The sequence below is a fragment of the Vanacampus margaritifer genome, chromosome 9, assembly GCF_051991255.1.
Source record: "Vanacampus margaritifer isolate UIUO_Vmar chromosome 9, RoL_Vmar_1.0, whole genome shotgun sequence".
In the NCBI taxonomy this organism is placed as follows: domain Eukaryota; kingdom Metazoa; phylum Chordata; class Actinopteri; order Syngnathiformes; family Syngnathidae; genus Vanacampus; species Vanacampus margaritifer.
This window is the reverse complement of record NC_135440.1, coordinates 8,954,592-8,974,729: the sequence shown is the minus strand read 5'-3', so window position 1 is coordinate 8,974,729 and position 20,138 is coordinate 8,954,592. Positions and strand designations below refer to the sequence as shown.

At 38.8% G+C, this 20,138-nt stretch overlaps 1 protein-coding gene across 1 annotated transcript in view; it reads right to left on the bottom strand.

Moving 5' to 3' along the window:
* The window catches only part of oxr1a (oxidation resistance 1a), a 163,966-nt gene that overhangs the window by 134,569 nt on the left and 9,259 nt on the right, over positions 1 to 20,138 (bottom strand). The window contains exon 2 of the mRNA XM_077575837.1: positions 8,937 to 9,026. Coding sequence (XP_077431963.1) covers positions 8,937 to 8,953 — 17 coding nt within the window. The 5' untranslated portion in view covers positions 8,954 to 9,026. The remainder of the gene's footprint in view (positions 1 to 8,936; positions 9,027 to 20,138) is intronic.

Here is a 20,138-nt window from a genome sequence, read left to right as displayed (position 1 = left end):
CTGGTTGAAATGCATTTATCCTCTAGATGACATTGAGAACTGTTGCTGCCCCTGTTGTTTCAAACTGAGTAATGGAATAAAACGCTAATTTAACTCTTTTTCCTCGCTCACCCTTGGGTCAGCTATCTCCCAGGGCACCAGCTGCTGCTCTAGCTGAGCTCTAAACCATCCATCAAACAGAAAGAGGAAAGAAGAGAAGGGAATGAACCAAAGAAGTAGGTACGGGAGGGGAAATATAGGGGTCAGACTTCGATGGCTATCCCCCCCAAAAAGGTTAACTGTAATTAGATGTATTGTTGTGTGATATACTCTATGTCACACACGGGAAATAAACAAGGAACACACACACATGCACACATTCATAAAAACACACCAACTGCTCGAATATATTCTTAGATTTTAGTCATCAAAAAGCAAGACCAAAAAATTAAACATTTATTTTCGACATTAAAAAAAAAACTTGATTTGGGTATGTTGGGCATTTTTACATTGTGTTTCTGTGCTACAACAAACATTCGAGATGGTTAAAAAAAAAAAGCCTTTTGCCAAAAGAAAAAATAATAGTGTTAATATGAAGTGTCATTTCTACTATTTAAAGTGTTTTTGAAAAATAAATAAATAAATCCCTTGACTGACTTTAATCCTTTTTGATACTCCCCAGAAAACACATTTTGGTGAAATTAAAAACAAACAAACCCATTAGCCTCCTCATGCCACCAAGTATATTTCTTTTCTTTATGCAGCCAGTTAATGCGGCAAATGTTATCTTTGTTTGTGGTATCAATGTTGATGCTAACATTAGCTCTGGTGCCCGTGCTCGCTGCGATGTAATGACCTTGCCAGCAAGATGAATTCTCGCGGTATTTGTGAGTTCACAAACTTTGGAGAATGCATCTTGTATCGCTCCCGCTGATACGTTTGCAGACGATCTTTTTCCGATCAGACCAATCACGCGTTGTTTAGGCAGGACAAAACCAATAAGCGCAGATGGCGGAGGGAAACAAACAAACCGAACAGACAAATAAATGCTGCAATTAGTTATGTTCTCGCAGAATTACTCACGTTTCCTTGTTGAATATAAACAGCGAGAGGAGTTTCGTGCTTTTTTATCTGGTAAAGATGTTCGTGCTCCCCCCGCCCCCTCCCTAAAACGAGCTTTTCATCTGTTGACTTGATTGGTCAAAACAAAATGTGCAAAGATGCCGCATCAATGCTTAAAAAAAAAAAAAGGTTTAAATTAAACATAATTTATTATATGAAAAATAAAAACTGAATAATAAGACCATCATTTTCTGCCTGCTTCCCAAAGCATTTTACAGCCTGGCTTCCTTGGCCCAGCCCCAAAACCCCTGCATTATGGAGCATGCACGATAAAAAATTTGTGTTGCGAACCTTACATCAATTTCAGAGAGAACAAATTTGAGACAATAACTGACGCATTCAGTATTTACTAACATCTCTAAGGTACATCCAAAATACTGTATGCAAGCTCATTGGTTGCTCAACCACTCAGATAAGGATTTTAATGGTGAACACACTAATCTGGACCAAAGAGTCACACACAAACTCTGCATATGTCATTTTATGGATTAAGAGATTGAAGTGTGAGGGACGAACAATAATGTAAAACCGATTAGAAGTGACCATTTGAAAACCCGGGCGGTGACAGCAGCTTGAGAGAAAAATAACAGCACACATTAATCCTGCTTTGAAAATAAAACAAGAACATGGCTTGTAGGCTCTTTCACCAATTTCACTTGTTGACAGTAAACCACTGTACAATGACCAAATGTGTGATGTAATACATTTTAACTTGTAACAGGTTCCTGAGGGTAGGAAGGTAGAGCTGTTTTCCATCACCAACATAACCTCACTTCAAGCTTCTTGAGACAGCAGTAATAGTGGACCATGTTATTTTATTTCCATAGATAAACTGTTCACCTTGAACTACGTAACCCCGGAAATGGAACTGCACAGCTGCTGAAGGTCAGGAAATTAGGGGTGTGAATTGCCTAGTACCTGGCGATTCGATTCGTATCACGATTCATAGGTCACGATTCGATTCGATACAGATTAATCCCGATGCGAATCTATAAATTGATTATTGCGATTTTATTTAAAATAATAATAATTTTAACTCAAATTTAGAGAAAACTAATCAGTAAACTTGTACATGTACACTGTAAGATTTGTATGAAAATGTATTTATTTATCTGAAAATTCAGGCTTATATCTGAGCCACTGCATTTAACAAACAGGTTGCAGTCTGTTTCATGTTTGAACAGCACTGAAATAAAATATTAAGGCTTAATGTTCAATTAATATAACATTCTTCCATGCTTAATGTGTGAATCCTAACCCTAAGTAAGATGTTTTGTTGAATATTCCCATAAAAAATTAATGTTTAAAAATCGATTCGGTCGCATATCGAATCGATTTGAGAATTGCGGGCTGTAATATCGCGATATATTGCCAAATCGATTTTTCCAACACCCCTAGTGGAAATAGAACACTGACTAATGGAAATGTACAAGTAGTCAGAGCCTATTGTTCTCTTAATTATCTGAACCACTCAATTCTCAAACAATGCAAGAGAAAGTACACTGCAATTAAAACATCATGCAATGACCTTTTGGGTCTATTCTTACATACTGTATTTGTCCAGTCTTGGACCATGACTTAGCTGTGGCATCAGCATACTCCATGTCAGCAGAAAATAACTTGCACCTTGCTTTAATGCAGAGTTTTACATCCTCAGGCCGATGCTGTCACTTGCTATTTTGTTTTAACTGGCTGATCAAAATCTGGCTTGCACAGCGGATCTGTCTGTGACGTAGAGCAAAACTAACAGACATTTGAAGCAGCAAAAGTGATTACAGTATATTAAACACGGTTTATATCCAAGTGTGACTGTCATCATAAACAATTTGCAGTATTAGGGCTAAGGAACGAACAGCACAGGTCAATGTCATTGAATTGTTTGCTCAATGAGCCGTCAAATGAGTTATGTTATTCCATTTAAAATGTTGGCATATTCCACTTAACGTGTGCCGATTTTATCGTCAACTAAATAACATAAAAAGATCAGTAAAATAATATACAGGATTACAATGTTCATTTTACAAAACAGATAACGACAGTCACAGTGTAACAAACCCTGGAAGGTCAGCCCAAGTACATACAGCGTTGGGGTGACAGCTTGTTAATAATGATTGGATCAGCAGGCCTTTGCAGGGGGGGTTAACACTTCTCAGCACGCACTCTGGTCCCCAGACACCACTTGCTTCTCTCCACATACATAAGTAATCAAGTGCAAAGCCCCCTGATGTCGATCGACAGCTGAGAGGTACAGGCAGTAAAGATATCCAAGTATGTTATATAAAGGTGGAGATAAGTTAAGTAGGGTGTCAATGTCAGGACTGATACAGTAAATAATATGGCGAGAATACGACATAGAGATTATTACACGTGAGCTAATGTGCAGTTATCGTATACCAAGTCTCGAAATAAGTAGTTTAGAATCATATTTTGCGCCTCATGGAATAGCAAAAACGCGGAGCCATCCAAGAAAGCTTTGATGGGGTGCGTCATTCACGTCACCCACCGCGGTTTGTCAGAGGTTGAGGTAAAACTTGGTGCTTCTTACGCTGCACCAGCTAGCTAGCAATGAGCTTCGCCTAGCTACTGCTGCGGCTAAACACGTTGCGGAGTTGCTCTGAAGTCAATAATCATCACCTCCATGGGGGGAATAAGACATTTCTGACAAGTATCGTTCTGAAAACGGGAGAAGCCATGCTAATTGCAAAGCTAAGCTAAGACTGACACAGCTAGCGTGTTCAACACCAGAATTAAGTCCTTTGGACATGTGGTTGGAGCTAAATTGAAGCGAAGAGCATCTATTTTTCAACAGCAAATAACAGGCACATTAATAAGTGTCTGGAATATGGCAAGAAGATCTACTCGCTAAACAGAACTGGAACCGTAAATGAATTAGGATACGGTACACTATGTTGTACACCAGCCAGAATATTTTTTTAGCTTCAGCTCTCTACATGTGTGTAGAACTATCGTTGATCAATATTCCACAGCACTTAAAAGGGCTCAAAGGCTCTCTGCATCATTGCACATTCAAAATTGTATCCAAGTTACCGCACTACTACTCACTTTAAATTATGTGATGATTATCTGCATCTTCTGCACACCTGTCATTGTATTGTAATTACCGCACTACTGGACACTTTATCTTTGCTTGTGACTCTCTACATTGTTTGCACAGTTGTCATTGGTCGGTACTACATTACTAATGGTACCCTTGCGTTACATAAAGAGACTCTGCAATTATGTGTAATTTTGTCATTTGTCATTGTTGCTTGTTCATACGACGGGAGACAAATAACTTATGTTTTTACATACTCAGCCAAGGAACTAACTCAAATGCAATTTTGATTAAGAATATATTAATATACTATAAAATGTTTATAATATCACTAATGCTATTTGTTTATTTTCACAATAGAATTTTGATTTTGACTTTTGAGGGTATGCACAACAAATGTTCTTAAAATCATCTAGATCATCTTTTTTTTCAATTTAGCTTTGCTTCTTAATATAAATGTTCATTCGTTATATTGTCATATTTCTATTGTTTAAGGTGACTGGGGTTCACCTGCAAACAAAAAGAATTGCTTCACAAAATTAGCAAATTGCTCCGCAAATGAAGTCATTGAGTTGCAAAACTGCTCCGCGAAGAATATATATATATATATATATATATATATATATATATATATATATATATATATATATATATATATAGGATCCTAGATATGTCAAAGGGGACAAGACTTTGCCAAGGACATCATGAATAATGTGTGTTGAAACTGACATGAACAGGGTTTGTCATTGAGTCAGCCAATTTGGAAGGCACCTTGCCAACATTATGTAAAGTGGTGCACTTTGTATGCTTAGAACACTACACACTCATACCACAACTACAATCAAGTTTGTCAAAGGAGGAACAGGTGTTGAAAGACGTAAAAGAAAACAAAAACATTTGGAGCATTGCTTTGTGTTCTCAATATTAGTATTTACCAAGCCCTGACCACAAGTGGTGATAAGCGGTTCATAGAATGAATGAATGTAAGAATGAATGAAACACTGCTCAAATAAAAATAGATAACAGAACATCACCTGGTCTCTACCCTAAACCTGATGTCCAAATGAGCTAAGTGTAAACCGTAGGCTACAGAACAATGTGCTATTAAAGACCACTGTGAGTAAACCTTGCAGTTTTGAGCAATTAGTCTATCTTTTTAACTACAGTGGAGCCTTGATATATGAGTGACTCGACTTACGAGTTTTCTGAGATATGAGCCATTGTTCAACCACTTTTTTGCTTTGTATATGGGGGCAATGAACTCAGCACACTTCACAATAAGCAACAATTTGGTAAACAGTAAAAGATAAAAAAAAATCATCAAAAAGAGGCTTGAAGTTGTTTAATGCCACTCCCAGCTGATATTTTCTGACTGTCAAATCTGACATACTGTCAAACACATTGAAAACAACCCCATAGCTTAGCCATTTAGTCCGCTAGCTTAATGCTAATACAAACAAGCTCTATAATGATAATAAACTACAAACACTTAACCCTCAGTAAGCTGGGGGTGTAATTAACTAAACGGTTTGAGGAAGAGGCCAAAGTGCAGTACTACATGTCCCCAGCAGATAGCGCATCCCTGGATGGTTGAGGTTAGTATTTGGGTTTTGGTCAGTTTTTAATGTTCGTTGTTCAATAAAGTAACAATAATGTAATCGTGGTGTGGTAGGGTTAGGGTTAGGTTTAACAACAAAGAAAGAAAGAAGGTGCTTCGAGGTCGAAAGTTCGTGTGGGCGGAGGCAAAAAGTTTAGGTCCACCCAACGTGGGGGCACGCCTCGAACTGCGCTCTGCATCCAGGGCTTACTCGGCGATAAAGGAGCAATCAGATAGAGCCTACATTGGAACCTTGAGTGACACCGTCGCTAATAGAGTGGACACAGAGCTAGGAATGGAACCAGGAGAGCAAATTGCCAGCGATGCCAACAAAAAGCAAGTCCATCAATGAGGCTATGGTGTGAAATTGTGTCAAAAGGTGCACTTAGATCCAACTACAGTGTTGAAAATGTTGGACAATAAAAATGTCAGACGGTTGTGTTTTGACACTGAAACTGATCTCCCCAGTATTTTTAAAAGGAATGGTGAATATGAGATGTCTCGAAAGTTTTCCAGGTTACTGGGGTCTGCTCAGGATTTTTTTTTTTATGTACAGTTTATAGATTTTTTAGTACAAAGGTATTTGCGTCTTTTTAAAGTGGTGATAGGACACGACCGTGAGTGGGAGAGCAATATTGGTTATAAGAGAGGACAGAGGTGGGGGAGACAGGCCTTTCCCTAATAGGATCTAAAAGCTTGTGCATCATCTGGATGAACAGCCCTCTAGACCAAATCAACTTTAAATATTTCCTAAGTCGCGTGTTTGCAGCCTTAGCTAAGTCCACTCTGTACATCCCTCTAAAGAGGCAGCAAGAGAGCATGATAAACACATAGGTAATGTAGGGATGCCATTATACCGTATGGCTTACGTGGCAGCAGCACGGCAAGATTCTGTTGTATTAATATCTTCTTTTATATTGAGGCAGACTTATGAAAGCACGCAACCAGAGCAGCCATTGCAAGTTGACTTAGATGAATAACCAAAAATCACAGCTGTGGTAGCGTCACGTCATAAATGTCCAAGAATAAAAGAGTCTGTTTAACAGCAATCCAGTTACATTTTAATGAGAACATTGAGGCACAAACAAGCTGTGGAAATGCTGCTCTCCAGTTTTGTTTATTACTGTGAAACAGATTACGAGGATTTAGAACACTTCATCAAAAGCACAAAAACGCACGCTTTGAAATATCCATGCTTCTGTGCTATCCATCATTCCAATCAAATTAAAACATAATTTACCGCGTTCAGATTAAATGTTAATGGGACTTTTACAATTGTTTGACATGGCCTCAGGGAAACCACGCCGAAAACCAATATTAAGAATTCACAAATAAAGCAACAACAGGAAATAGCCACCTCTGCCAGTTAGACAGATTTTCTCCACCATTTTATGGTTCAATCAGCAGTTTAGAAGGGGAAAAATGAGTAGTTTCGTATTCAGCAAAAATGAGAATGTGATTTAGAGGCTTTGACTTTCCAGATAGCAACCTATTATAGTCATTTTGAGCATATCCGTGTCATCTGCTATGCTGACACAGCTCCCACAAGACAAAGTGCTGGCTTGGTTTAATCATCTTCTCACCCACAGTATGATGATCACACACTGTGGGGAGACAGGTGGATGCTGGATGCAGGCAGCATTGTGATGGCACTCAGTCCTCATCACAAGACATTTATGTCTTCTTCTCTCTGACATCTAATCATGTTAACTACCAATGCCAATGATTGCAAAATGACTATCTTATGGCAGTATTGCGCCAGTAATGGCCAAATTATGTTTGACCTTTTAGCACCAACATCCTAAAATCATTATGGCAATACACCACAACCAGTGGCTCTGGAGTCTTGGCTGTGACTTTTTGTAACTTTGGCCAAAACTAACCAAGTATGTGATTTAAAAATTTTGCTTCACCATGAACAGTAATACATCAATGTGCTTCTCTGAAGTGGATAAACATTCACACGCGAGTTAGAATCTCTACGGACTAGAAGAACCTAAAGTGGATATAATCCATAGTCCATTAGTCCTGACACCTAAAAAACGGAAGTCCATGGCATAAACTCCGTTAGCACTTTTACTGGTTTAAATGGCAAGCACTATGTTATTGTTTTTTTGTTCAACCACTTTTTTGCTTTGTATATGGGGGCAATGAACTCAGCACACTTCACAATAAGCAACAATTTGGTAAACAGTAAAAAAAAAAAAAAGTCATCAAAAAGAGGCTTGAAGTTGTTTCATGCAACTCCCAGCTGATATTTACGTCTAAGTCTCCATGCTTTTTGTTAATCGTCCTGTGGTTTTTCTGTCGCCTTCCTCAGAAACTTTCAAACTGTCACAATTGTCAGTTTGACAGCTTCTGGGGAAGGCGGCAGCCGTCGCCGAAACTAGTCAAGGTAAAGCACAACCATGTTTTTGTCTTAAAAAAGAAAAACCACAGGACGATATACATTTTTAGACATGATGATTTTTTTCTTATAGCCTTTTTGATAATGTTGCTTAAGTCAGTTTTTGCCTTCAGCCATTTGCTGTAATTTACCTTTTCTTAGTCTTTTTCCAGCTATGCTGTGATCCTAACTTGATACTTTTCTGGCATTGTTTTTGCCCAGCATCGCTGTGAATTTTTGTTGATACTTTCAGATATGTCTCTTTTTTTTAAACCTGAGAATCGTGCATTTGGGTCCTCTGTTCATCCTTGTCAAAAAATAGTAAAAAAGCATCCATTTAAAACTGTTGGTTTTTATTTATAAAGTAAATCCAGAGTTAATTTACAGAAAAATAACTCTTGAAAGTAAAAGGTTTCAGACCCCAACTGCTATTCAAGGATGTGTTTCTCAAGGCATCACCTCTCCTAGTGAACCCACCTTACTCTTATTGGATAACCATTTGTAGCTCACAGAAACTCCCCAGAAATCACAAGGCCAATGATTTATGCATGGATGCTACCACAAGCTAAATTAAAAATAGAAAATGGCAGACAGGGAACTAGGGCAATGATCAAACATGTCTGAATAAAGTACTATTTACACACAATTGAAGGATTATCAGCTGTAGTAGCTATAAATAAATTGCAGCATGCATCTATAGCTTATGTATGCACTTTGGATTAAGTCACCATTTCTCTACTTAATCTCTATTTAAATGGTCTACATTGCCCATGTAAGAAAAGTGACATGATGCTGACCTTTTGGTGCTGAACATGGTGCTAGCAGCGTCTTCCTTCTCGTTCTCAGAGCTTTCAAGGTGGTCTACACTTGATGTTGTCCTTTCAAACCTGCAGTCACCCACACACAGATGCGCAGGCACACGGGAGAGAAGAATATAACAGTGAGATTCTCAGCATCACAGTCATGTCGCCTTCAGGTTTTCTGAGCATGACTCTGCCATGCTGACCTCAGCAAACTCCAACTGAGCTATTCAAATTGACTGGTCATAACAGGAGGCTCACAAGTCTGCATGGATAATAATTGCATTGCAGTAGTAACAAATACAGTCATTCTTTTTGGCACGTTGCCACAATTGCAGCAATTATTAACATAATTCATTAAATTATTTTAAAATATATCCGCTTGTGTCAGTGTCATGTAGTTAGTAGTAGTAACGTCCTTACATAGTAAGGACCCCTTTGCTGTACCACTAACTATATAATAGCCACAAGCATAGCCAGTGCTCTTTTTTGTAAAGGTTATCAGAGACTGGAGATGAGAAGCTAGAGTAAAAGAAGACAGGAGTCAATAATTAATGGAGAGGGCGACACAGGCCTCACTTCTCACCTTCTCCTGTCTATAATGAGATGAGTAGATGGCCAGAGGGATGGAAAGGAGAATTTGGGTGATTAAAGTGCCCATCTAACTTCATCTCGATGCACGCGTTGGTTGCACAAGCCTGCATGTGCATACACATCTCATTTACTACACTTGCTGTATAGTGTTTCCTTATTCCTACACACAGGCAAAAGCATAACAAAGTAGTTTGACATTGGAAACATCCGATCATTTTGACATTGGAAACATCCGATCATTCATCCAGGTGACAAGGAATGTGAACAGACACAGGCATAAGAAAATGTAGCACCATGAATATTTATAATGGATATAAGGCTTGTAATATTCGTAAAAAGTCATAAAAATAGAGACATCTGTTAAGATTCATTATTCTGATACTGCATTAATGTATGCCATAATACTATACCTGTAAAAAAATAAGTAGGATTAGGCCTTTTGAAGCCCAACTCACTAATAAAAAAGAAAGTACTGTTATAAATCCCATCAAAACAGTAACAATAACACATTAATGAGATAAGCTTTTGCTATAAAAAATAATGTAGGTATATTTAAATATAGGTCAGTGATATAACTTTCCAATTCATTAAACTGATTTTTTTTATTCAATCTCAACAAAAAGCTTCAGCGCCCAGCATATAAATATGATTTACAAACAAAAAGTAGAACAAAAATTGTGAGTTTTAAAACCACAACACAGAGTACTTTACAGAAACTAAGCCGGATCACAGGAAAAATAAACGTTCAAGTGCTCAGGCTGCACACTGAGCCCAGGCAAATTCTGAACATGCATTCTGCAATCATTTTGGAAAATATAGTAACACAGCAACAGATCACTAAAATTCTAAAACACAGAGAAAGAAAGAGAAATTAAATAAACGGTTATTTATATTTTACCCTTCTGGTGATTTCCTTCCCCGAGTGTGATCTAAAAACATGAAAATGTTTTTGCAAGCTGTCACGCTCAAGCCAAAGCAACGTGTAACACTTTAACAACTAACTTTAAGGTTACTTTAACCAATCAGCTTGAGGAAAGTAATTTCGAGGTAAGCAACAACAAATACTCTGCTGTTGTATCTAAATGCAAACACTGAAAATAGTTTATTCACAAAATTGAACTTTTATTAGTGTAACAAATATTGCCCATCACCCTCAATTTTTTGGTTGAATCTCTTTGAATTTCCCTCCAGCAGGGACTGGATTTCGTTTTTACAACCCACAGGAAACACATACCTCAGCGTCTACCGAGATCTAAAAGCCTGTTTAGCAAGCAGACTAGCGATAAGACTGCTTATCAGTCCCCAGACCACTTTTATGGTCTGGGCTATCCACAGGAATCAGCCATGTGTTTTTGGAAACAACGCCCCTTGGTAGTTATACGATACAACAGTGCCCTCCTGTGGTCACTATCGGTATTATCCTCAAGAATCCTGCCGCTCGTAATTAATCTGAAGTCTACATAATTTGGGACACAAACGGACTCTATGTACTTGACTGACATCAAGTGACTTCTGTTGTTTATCTTTGTACACAACCTGTATGTCTATCTCGAATGATGTGTGTAACTTCTGCAACCATCTAAGTTTCGCTAATTAGTAGCTTAGCGGATTCAATAACTTTATGATCGCGGTAATATTTGAAATATGTTCAGAATAATAAATAAAGCATCTGGCTTGTCAATTCTGATCAAAAAATATCAAATGCTATCCCAAAAGCTTGATCTCAGTCGGCCAAGTCTGCTTCAAGCGCACGGAAGAGGCGGGACCGCTTGTAAGTACCCCAAAGTGGCCCGGGCTGCGATGGCCCTTTATAGCTGCCCGCAGCTCTAGTTATTATTTTTTTTTAATGTATTCACTCACATTAAATTCAAAGCACAACGTCGAGTGACCCCAAAAATGTGCTCAAAATATATTCATCTATCTGCAGACAGTTCAGGCATATCATGTAAAATGTTTCTCACAATTAATAATGTGATAATAATAATATAATGTAATAAAGTTAGGGAAACGGACCAATATCAATATGCAAAACTTTATTCCCACAAATTTCTGCAGTCACTTCTACAACACTCCTAGGAAATTACAATATCCCATTACTGGAAAGCTATTTTTGTAACGGGCTCACGATCGATTCATGTTGTCCATTGCCTTTGGGCAGCATGTCAGTGATCCCTGCACTGGAACCACTGACACTCACAGATGAGCAAACAATAACTGATGGCCCCGTGTGTGAGCACCTTTAAATAGACAAATATTTCAACTAGTTAATCTGTAACCCGTGCTGAAGACCATTATGCATAGACTGTATTTCAAATGAAAGTGCATTGATCTCATGTATACAATCAACTCATAATTAAAAACAGAGCTATGGAGTGCATGCACTATGGAGTCTGCCAGTGCATAAAACCAAAACAATGCCCCAGTGAAGTCATGTGGTTCCATCTGACACGACTAGATTGGACCTTGTCAACTTCTATCTGTATGGTAAAACAACCTTGTTTGAGGATGTTTTTCCTGCCGAGCTTCATTAAGCGAGCCTTGTTTTTCCGTTTAATTGTCTGTGGGCATGCGGCGCTTGCTGACAGACCCCATCAGCATCGAAGCATAAAATGGATTGAGGCAAATCGCTCCGACAGACAGAGGGACAGTAGGTAGGTAGCTTCTGCTGGAAGCTGTCAACAATAAAACATCAATGACATGGAGGTGGTGAGCTCAGGCCTCACACAAGGCAGATTTAAGATGAAGGCTGACTGAGTGATTTCACATCGGAATAAGATGAGCCTTGCAGGAGGCTATAATATGACTGAGTGCACACACACACTAAATGTATTCCATTTTCTCCGTTGCAGCAACATTTTCGATATTTCCTCACAGCCACTGAGTTTGTGAATGACAAACAAGAGAAGAAAAAAAGATATCTGCTGAGCTGTTTGCTGCTGGGATAGATCCAAACTGTGAGCAGTAGAAAGGGAATTATTGATCACGGGCCGGATTAGCTGCCTAGGCAAGCGGTACAAAGTAAGGAAAGGAAACATAAAACGGAACAGGTCATGGTCGGTATAGCTGGAGGGCTATCTTTAGAGAGAATGACACAACAGTTAAACTATGTTTTTTTTTGTTCCTGAATTACCAACAAGCTATTGTAGGTAAATAGCTTGATTTTTAAATAATTTTCTTTACGTTTATGTTCTAAGCGGCCCCATTAATCTAAACATGATATTTTTAACTCTTTGACAGCCAAAAACGTTAAATAACGTTTAGTAAAATCCTACGGAGGAGCGCCAAAGACGTTAAAAGACGTTCACCAAGTTTTTTTTTTTCAAAGAAGAGAAGCATCAACCAATGCTAAAGAGCACATTGATGACGACGATGATGATGATGGTGACTCCGAGGTTGATGCCGAAGTTGGAAGCGTTGACGACGCGGCGGCTATGATCACGTCATAAAGCCTCACCGGCTAGCGATGCTGACGCCGGAAAACGTGGAGCACAACCGAGCACGCTCAGGCGGACGTTGCATATTCATCGGAGGAGTGGGTACAGTCTGATCACGGAGAAGACACTGGTTATGGACTACGATGCCACCATGAATGGAGCGGATAAGATGGATCAGAACATCTCTTATGTTATATATACCCGGTATAGGAACTGAAGGACAATGAGGAAGCCAGACGTAACACCACCGTAACGTCACCGTATCATGATCCTGAGAGTAGACTTGATGGCAACATGGCCAAACAGACACTGCAGTATATACTTGCTATTCCCCGGAAAAAAAAGCCAGCAAGAAAGTGTAGCGTCTGCACGCTAAGGGGCCATCGCAGTAAAACTAATCTGTTGTGCAAATCCTGCTGCGTCCACTTGCACGCAGGGGAGCGTTACAAAAAGAAAAACTGTATTTGAAACATCCACACAATTGTAAATAGTACCACGGTTGCACACATTTGTAAATAGTTTGCCAAATTGTTTTGTCAAATTGTTACACTGTTGAATGTAAATAAACTTATTTTGCTATCAAAAAACACTTTTTCATTGTTGGTGGTAGTGTTTTACAGAAGTAAAGCACTGTTTAGGTGTTTGTGGCATCATTCATGGAAAAAAAAGGTGTCAAATTCACTAGAGTGCATGAAATAATATCGTTTCACAAAAAGCTTGATTTCTCCGTATTTTGTTTCAAAACAGAGCATTTGGGTGAAACTAACCATTTTCTATTGTTGATTACTAAAAAAACGGAATAAGGTAGAAACTTTTTTTTTCTGATGAAAGATGAGAGTCCAATCTTTCATTTGGTAGTATGTGTGTTTCGATAGTCCAAACACAAAATTTTCTGTGGACCTTGAAAGATCAGTCAAAATGCTTAAATCGGCTGGCACCCACGGCATCCCTTTTCTGAAAACGTCTGGCGGTCAAAGAGTTAATAATATAGCATTAGTGGAGTATGACTTAAGCAGCAAAATCCACCATGTTTATAAACCTCAGTTTTGCCACTTGCTTGTGACTGAAAACTTTATCTGAAAACATCACAGTTGCTCAGGGCTCAGGTAACAACCAATCATGGTTCGCCTGTTTCCTGAGTTTGGTCATGTGACATTCGCAAGCTGAGCTGTGATTGGTCGTTACCTGAACCCTGATCAACTGTGATGTAATTTTCAGTCAACAGCAAAATGGCTGCCCCCCTGAGATGGATAAAAAAGGGGTGGATTTTGTTGATTAGCTCATATCCCACAAACACAATTTTAATTAGAAAGCCATGTTTAGAGTCATGGAGGACTAGTGCTCATTTTTAAGTTGAATTCCTCTTTAAAAAGATAATTCACATATTATTTTTGGATTACATTTAATTGAATTATAGTATTTGTTTTGTCAATAGTTAAAAAAAAAAAAGTAAGTTGCTCATTGAATACAAATGTGCCTCAAAGTACTTAAGAGTAAAATAAAATATGAGGGCGTTTCAATCCAGCCAAAAATTATGTGCACATTCAGCAACTGCAGTGGCATTTCAATCTGTGCAGCGCTGCAGTAATATGACTCATCTGCTCTCCACTAGTGTCCCCGCGGTCAGTCCTTTGTCAGCACCTACCCATTGTTTACATCTGCCTTCAGTCTCTCATCTCCTCTTTCTCCACTATTAATTTCCTCGCCTATGTCTGGTGGCGCACACAAAGCCCGATTGCTACTGTTTCTGCAGTAATAGGCGGTCATGTTAGCCCGGAAGGAAATGCAAAGCCATCTCGAAAATGGTCTGTCAATTATTGGGCATGGACGAAACACCACCAGTCATTGATATTTACATCTGACAGATGGCTATCTTGTAAGTGGCATCTTATCTACAAGTCCTGTATAAAAAATGAGTAAGTAAGAGGTACACAAATGGACAAAATTGGTGTTATCCCTCTGAAAGAAATGTAATAATAACAAAGGAAAAAAATATTTTTAAAAATAATTAAAATTGACTAATAAGATAAGGCTTTTGAATTGTGGTTCAACAGAATTATAAAAATAAAAAAATTGAGCACAGACCATCTGTGAAAGGAGCTGAAACATGCCCTCTGGAAAAATCACTCTTCACAACTGAAACAACTGGTACAGCACGGCAAAGCCCAGCAGAGACTACATTTCCTGAGAATACTCAGAAGGTGCCATCTCCAGGAGAACTTGCTGATGAGGTTATATCGCTCGAAAGTGCAGAGTGTATTGACATACACGATCACGGTCTGGTTTGCTGGCCTCAGCGTGAAGGATAAGGCTGCCCTACAGAGAGTCATAAACCGGGCATCAGCCTCACCCTGCCCTCCCTTGAAGACATTGCAGACTATCGGGGGCTAGCCAGGGCGTGGAAAATCATCCAGGACCCCTCCCACCTTAGTCACAGTCTTTTTGAACTGCTGGCCTCGGGCAAGAGGTACCCCCAGGCTACGGACTAACAGACTCAGGAACACTTTTTATCCCGGGCCATCAGGCTCTTAAACAATAACAAACTGCAACATTGAAGGGTGTGAGTGAAGGATGGAAGCTGCTGCATTCTTCTTTTAATATATTATATTTTGAATTTGTATCATTCTACACAGTGATCTTTTAAACCATTTTATTTAACTTAGGCATTAAATGTTCTTATTTGCACTTATTATTTATATTTTGCACTTCCGCACGGCGTAAAAAGGCGTATAAAGCTATTTGAATTTGAATTTGAAAAGGTTGTGCAACAAAATATTACGTTCAAGTGTGCCATAAATTTTGTCCAGGCATGTTTATTTTCTTTTTTTAATAGTTCTGATGAACCACAGTTCAAAAGCAATTTCTGATTTTCATTCTGTATTCTGTTTTTACTTGCCATTTAAACATCTTTTAAACATTTAAACATCACCTTTATTGACCAAAATAGCCCCGCCAAAATAGTGTGTTGTGTGTGATACCCAGGTCAGGGTAGAGCTGAAGAGCGTTTTCAAAACAACTTTCTGTAACATTCTTTTGTCAAACCGCAATATACCCCTGTTCAAAATGTATTTCCATTCCATTGAATAATAACAGTCATCTATGTGAGAAAATAAAGAAAAAATGTGGCATTCAGGTGGCGGCTGGATTCCATCAGTGAGGTGTGTTGACATAGGTCAAGTCCTTCCAGTTCTTCAATTTGCTCCAAATACCGCACCTTAGCCATGACGTTTAGCTTGTTTGAATATAGTCTCACTACAATCTACTTTAACGGGTACATTCCATGCACCCCCCAGCTATTACAAGGTTTGTAGAAGTTGTGAGTGTGCACTTATACTGCGGTAAGCATCTATTATATAGTGCTTGACCTCATTAGGGTCACAACTGAGAAGGCAAGAGCCTATCCCAGATCCCTGTTTTTGGAGGTGCTGAACCCGACCAGTTTCCTATGTGCATTCATCAAACCCTTCTTTATTGAAAACTAAAATAAAATGTTAAAAAAAAAAATGCAAGACAGGTATAGGGTTTTTACTGATGAGCAAAATGAACAGGGACAGTAGCCCTTTCATTGAATCTGTCTGTCTTCACCTTGAATTCAGAAAGTTTTGTGTTCTTGTATTCCCCATCTCCATGCTGCTTAAGGAAGTGCAATTTTAGTTGTGCTAGACTAGAATTTCTCAAATTGGCATAGCAAATCATGCAGTTTGGACGCTGACACCCATCACTCAACTCTTTATTTATAGAGCATTTTAACCCATTAAGGCCAGGAGCTCGTGACCGCGCTTCTACCGTAACTGTAGAGTGCTCCAGCCTGCTTTTCCCTTTAAAGCCAGGAGAGCGGAAACGTCATTTTGTTTAGACCAATTCTTGGTCTCTTAGCCGATGAAATGCATCAGAATATACATGAGAGAGCGACGTGGGCATCGTAGCATGTCCTGGAATTCTATTTGAGCATTCATAGCTGATGCAGATTTGCGGGAGTTCTGAAATAAATGACGCAATTGACAATAACGCAGGAGGAATTTGAATCAGTGTAACGAGTCGACAGTGACATACTGTTAAGAAATATGTTTGTAGACAATGAGGATGTTGAAAATGTCGACGTCCTTGTAACGGAATGGATGACAAATAATTACCACTCGACCCCCTGAGGTTATTTCAAGTGCGCTCCAGTGTTGAAGGTAATATACCCGCAGATGCGACACATTTGTTTATTGATTTAAAAAAAATATTGAAGGCTTATAATAATAAACTTAGGTTTATGTGAACGCCACAGGCGTAAACTCTGAAATGTTTTTGGAATTATGTTTCTATCTGCTTCAGGAGCTGAAATATCAATTATTTAGTAGGCATTGACAATATTGTTGAATACTGTATCCAGGAAAACCTCAGGTTTTCGGGGGTGACTCAAAAGCCACCCATTGGTTTTAGAAGCATGTTTTGGCAGCCGCTTAAGGCCTTAATGAGTTAAAATAACGACCGCTGCTTTCTTAAGATGGAACCCAGAGGCAGCAGATACAAAGAAAACAGTAGAGGCCCCACAATTGAACCCTGTGGAACACCAAAAGTTCCGTACATGTGAATTTATATTGCACATATTCCCTCGACCACTTTTTTTGTTCGATATAGTATGTATGGATTAAATGAATCACACGAAATACCATCACAAAAGCCACAAGTCGACTACTGAGCTCACCAAGTGTTTTGACCTCGGCCAAACCCCTGAGAATGATTTACCGAACCCCTCCGGTGCGATCGAACGCAGGCCAAGAAGGAAGAGGTAAAGTATACGCTTAACTGGTGGTAAGTCGATCGCATGGATTTGTGGGTGTTTTTGGAAAACAGTCCTTCATATTTAATGGAGTCCATAAAATGTTGCTTAAACAAGATTATGCTGAAGTATGAGACTGCACATCTGTTTTAATCCAAAAACTAAAAAATAGATGATTTGAAAACACTTCTTCAATTATTGTTTTATATCAACAAATAACAAAACAATATTTTCCTTTCATTTGCAGAGGCGTGGAGCGAAATTGTAACAGTTCTACGGTTGTCTGATGACTTAAATATTTTTATTAGTATGGACACAAGCTATGCTTCTGATTCGTTAGACTTTAGGTGTGTTTGTAAAGCCGGACTGCAGATGTAACCTGTGAAGAGCAGACAGATTTGCCCTGCGTTACTATTAAATCTCAAACTTCTTTCTGTGTGCACGGAGCTTGCATTTGATGATGTAGGTTCTAGGCGGATGAACCAGTAGCTGCTGGCAAGGTATATAGCAGAGCTGGGACACTGTCACATCATGTTAAAAGACATGTACACAAGTGAGCTGGGGACTTTTCTCTGCTGAGTCTTTTTTTGGCACGGTAATAGGCTGACAGAAGCAAATGCCCAAGGAGTGTCAAAAAAAGCAAAAAACCTTTCCCTTGCTTAGAGTCAGCTTCTATGCACTGTCCTTAAGTGGAACCAAAGGCAAACTTACCAAGCAAAACATCAGAGATGTCTGACTATGCCAACAGCATAGCCATCTTCTGTTTTGTCATAAGTAGGACTCTTTTGATGTCACATCATCACTCAAATTGCAGTGACCTCTACAGAACTCGCCTTAGTTAGTTGACAGTTTTATGACTTGTTTCCCCCCTTAGAATTCTGCAAATACAAGGCGGCTAATAGACACCATGCCCCAATTAGTCTACAGGTGAGTTAATCAAATAAACACCACAACTGTCTCAAACGGAAACCACATAGTGTACAATCAAGTATTTACGTCGGTTTTTGTTACCCATCTTAAGAGGATAGAAGCTCTAAATGTAGTTGATTAAGAATAAGGCCCCAAAAAATGACATAATCAGCAACCTCAAGAGGGTAAGAGTAAAGTTTTCAGAATGTTCATTTCATAAAAATAGTGCACCAGAAAACGTAAACCCCTCATTAGCAAGACCAATGAGAAAGGCCAGGCTTGATTTGGTCGAAAAGCAAAGACACACACACAGGAAAAAAAATAATAATAATTGGAGAAAACTTTATGGACTGATAAGACAAAGATTAAACAGTGATGAAAAGGCTGAAAGGAAAGGAACTGCTCATGGTTCCAAACATAGAGACACATCTGTGAAAGGGAGTGGAGGTAATGCCGTTGCTTGGGCTTACATGGCTGATTCTGGCAAGGGCTCATTATTCTTTATTGATGTAACAAACGATGGCAGCAGCAAAACAACTCAGAAATCTACAGAAACATTTTGTCTACCAATTTAAAGATAGATAAACCAAACTGATTGGGGGATCCTTTATCATGCAGAAAGATAATGACCTAAAACACACCTTAAACAAACCAGCTTTAACGAAAGTCTGGAAAAATGATTTTCATTTCAGTCTATTGTAAGTTCCAATACACACTCACTTTTCATAACAAATGTTATCATTAACTCAGACATGTCCACAGACTGGCATGCAGTCTATTTAAGGTCCACCATCTATTAATTTGCAGCCGCTGCATACATCAAAAACAACCTGCCTGCTTCTTACATTTGACACTGGGTCATGCTGTTCTTACGGAAGAGAAAAGTAAGTAAAAGTAAGTAAGATTGGGCATGGTGTCACACTACTTGTCTTCCATGTAAAATAAGTCATGTTAAGACACTTGAGAAAACTCGAGTCAAGAGCTTGAGTGACTATTTGATATGCGTGGATACTATTAAATTCTATTAATCTAATATGCATAGACTATTAGACCCAATGGGGAAAAAGTGTAAAAGAAAAAAAAAAAAAAAAAGTGTGGAGAGTAAATTTGACTCTATTTAGAATGGGGCCAAATAAACTCAGTTTTAGAGTAATATTTACACTTGGAAAAGAGTAAAATAAAGAATTGAAAAAAATAAAATAAAAACAAGTCCAGCAAGGGTTGAGGAACGAACTCATGAGCTTTAGCTTGGGAGATAGCCGATTAGTCCCTGAGCCTTAGTATATCGCTCATGTCAGCTGGAATTTTTGTAACTCCAAGAAACCAAAACCGATGTTTTTGGTATTCTCTTGGATATAAGCAAACAGTAGGAGGAACATAGCTCAGGTGATAGTATGGCAGTCTCCCAAGCTGAAAGTTGAGAGTTAGTTCATACTCGGTTCTGACTTAAGTGATGACATTCTTCTGCTGCTTAGTGTATGACGGCTCCATTCT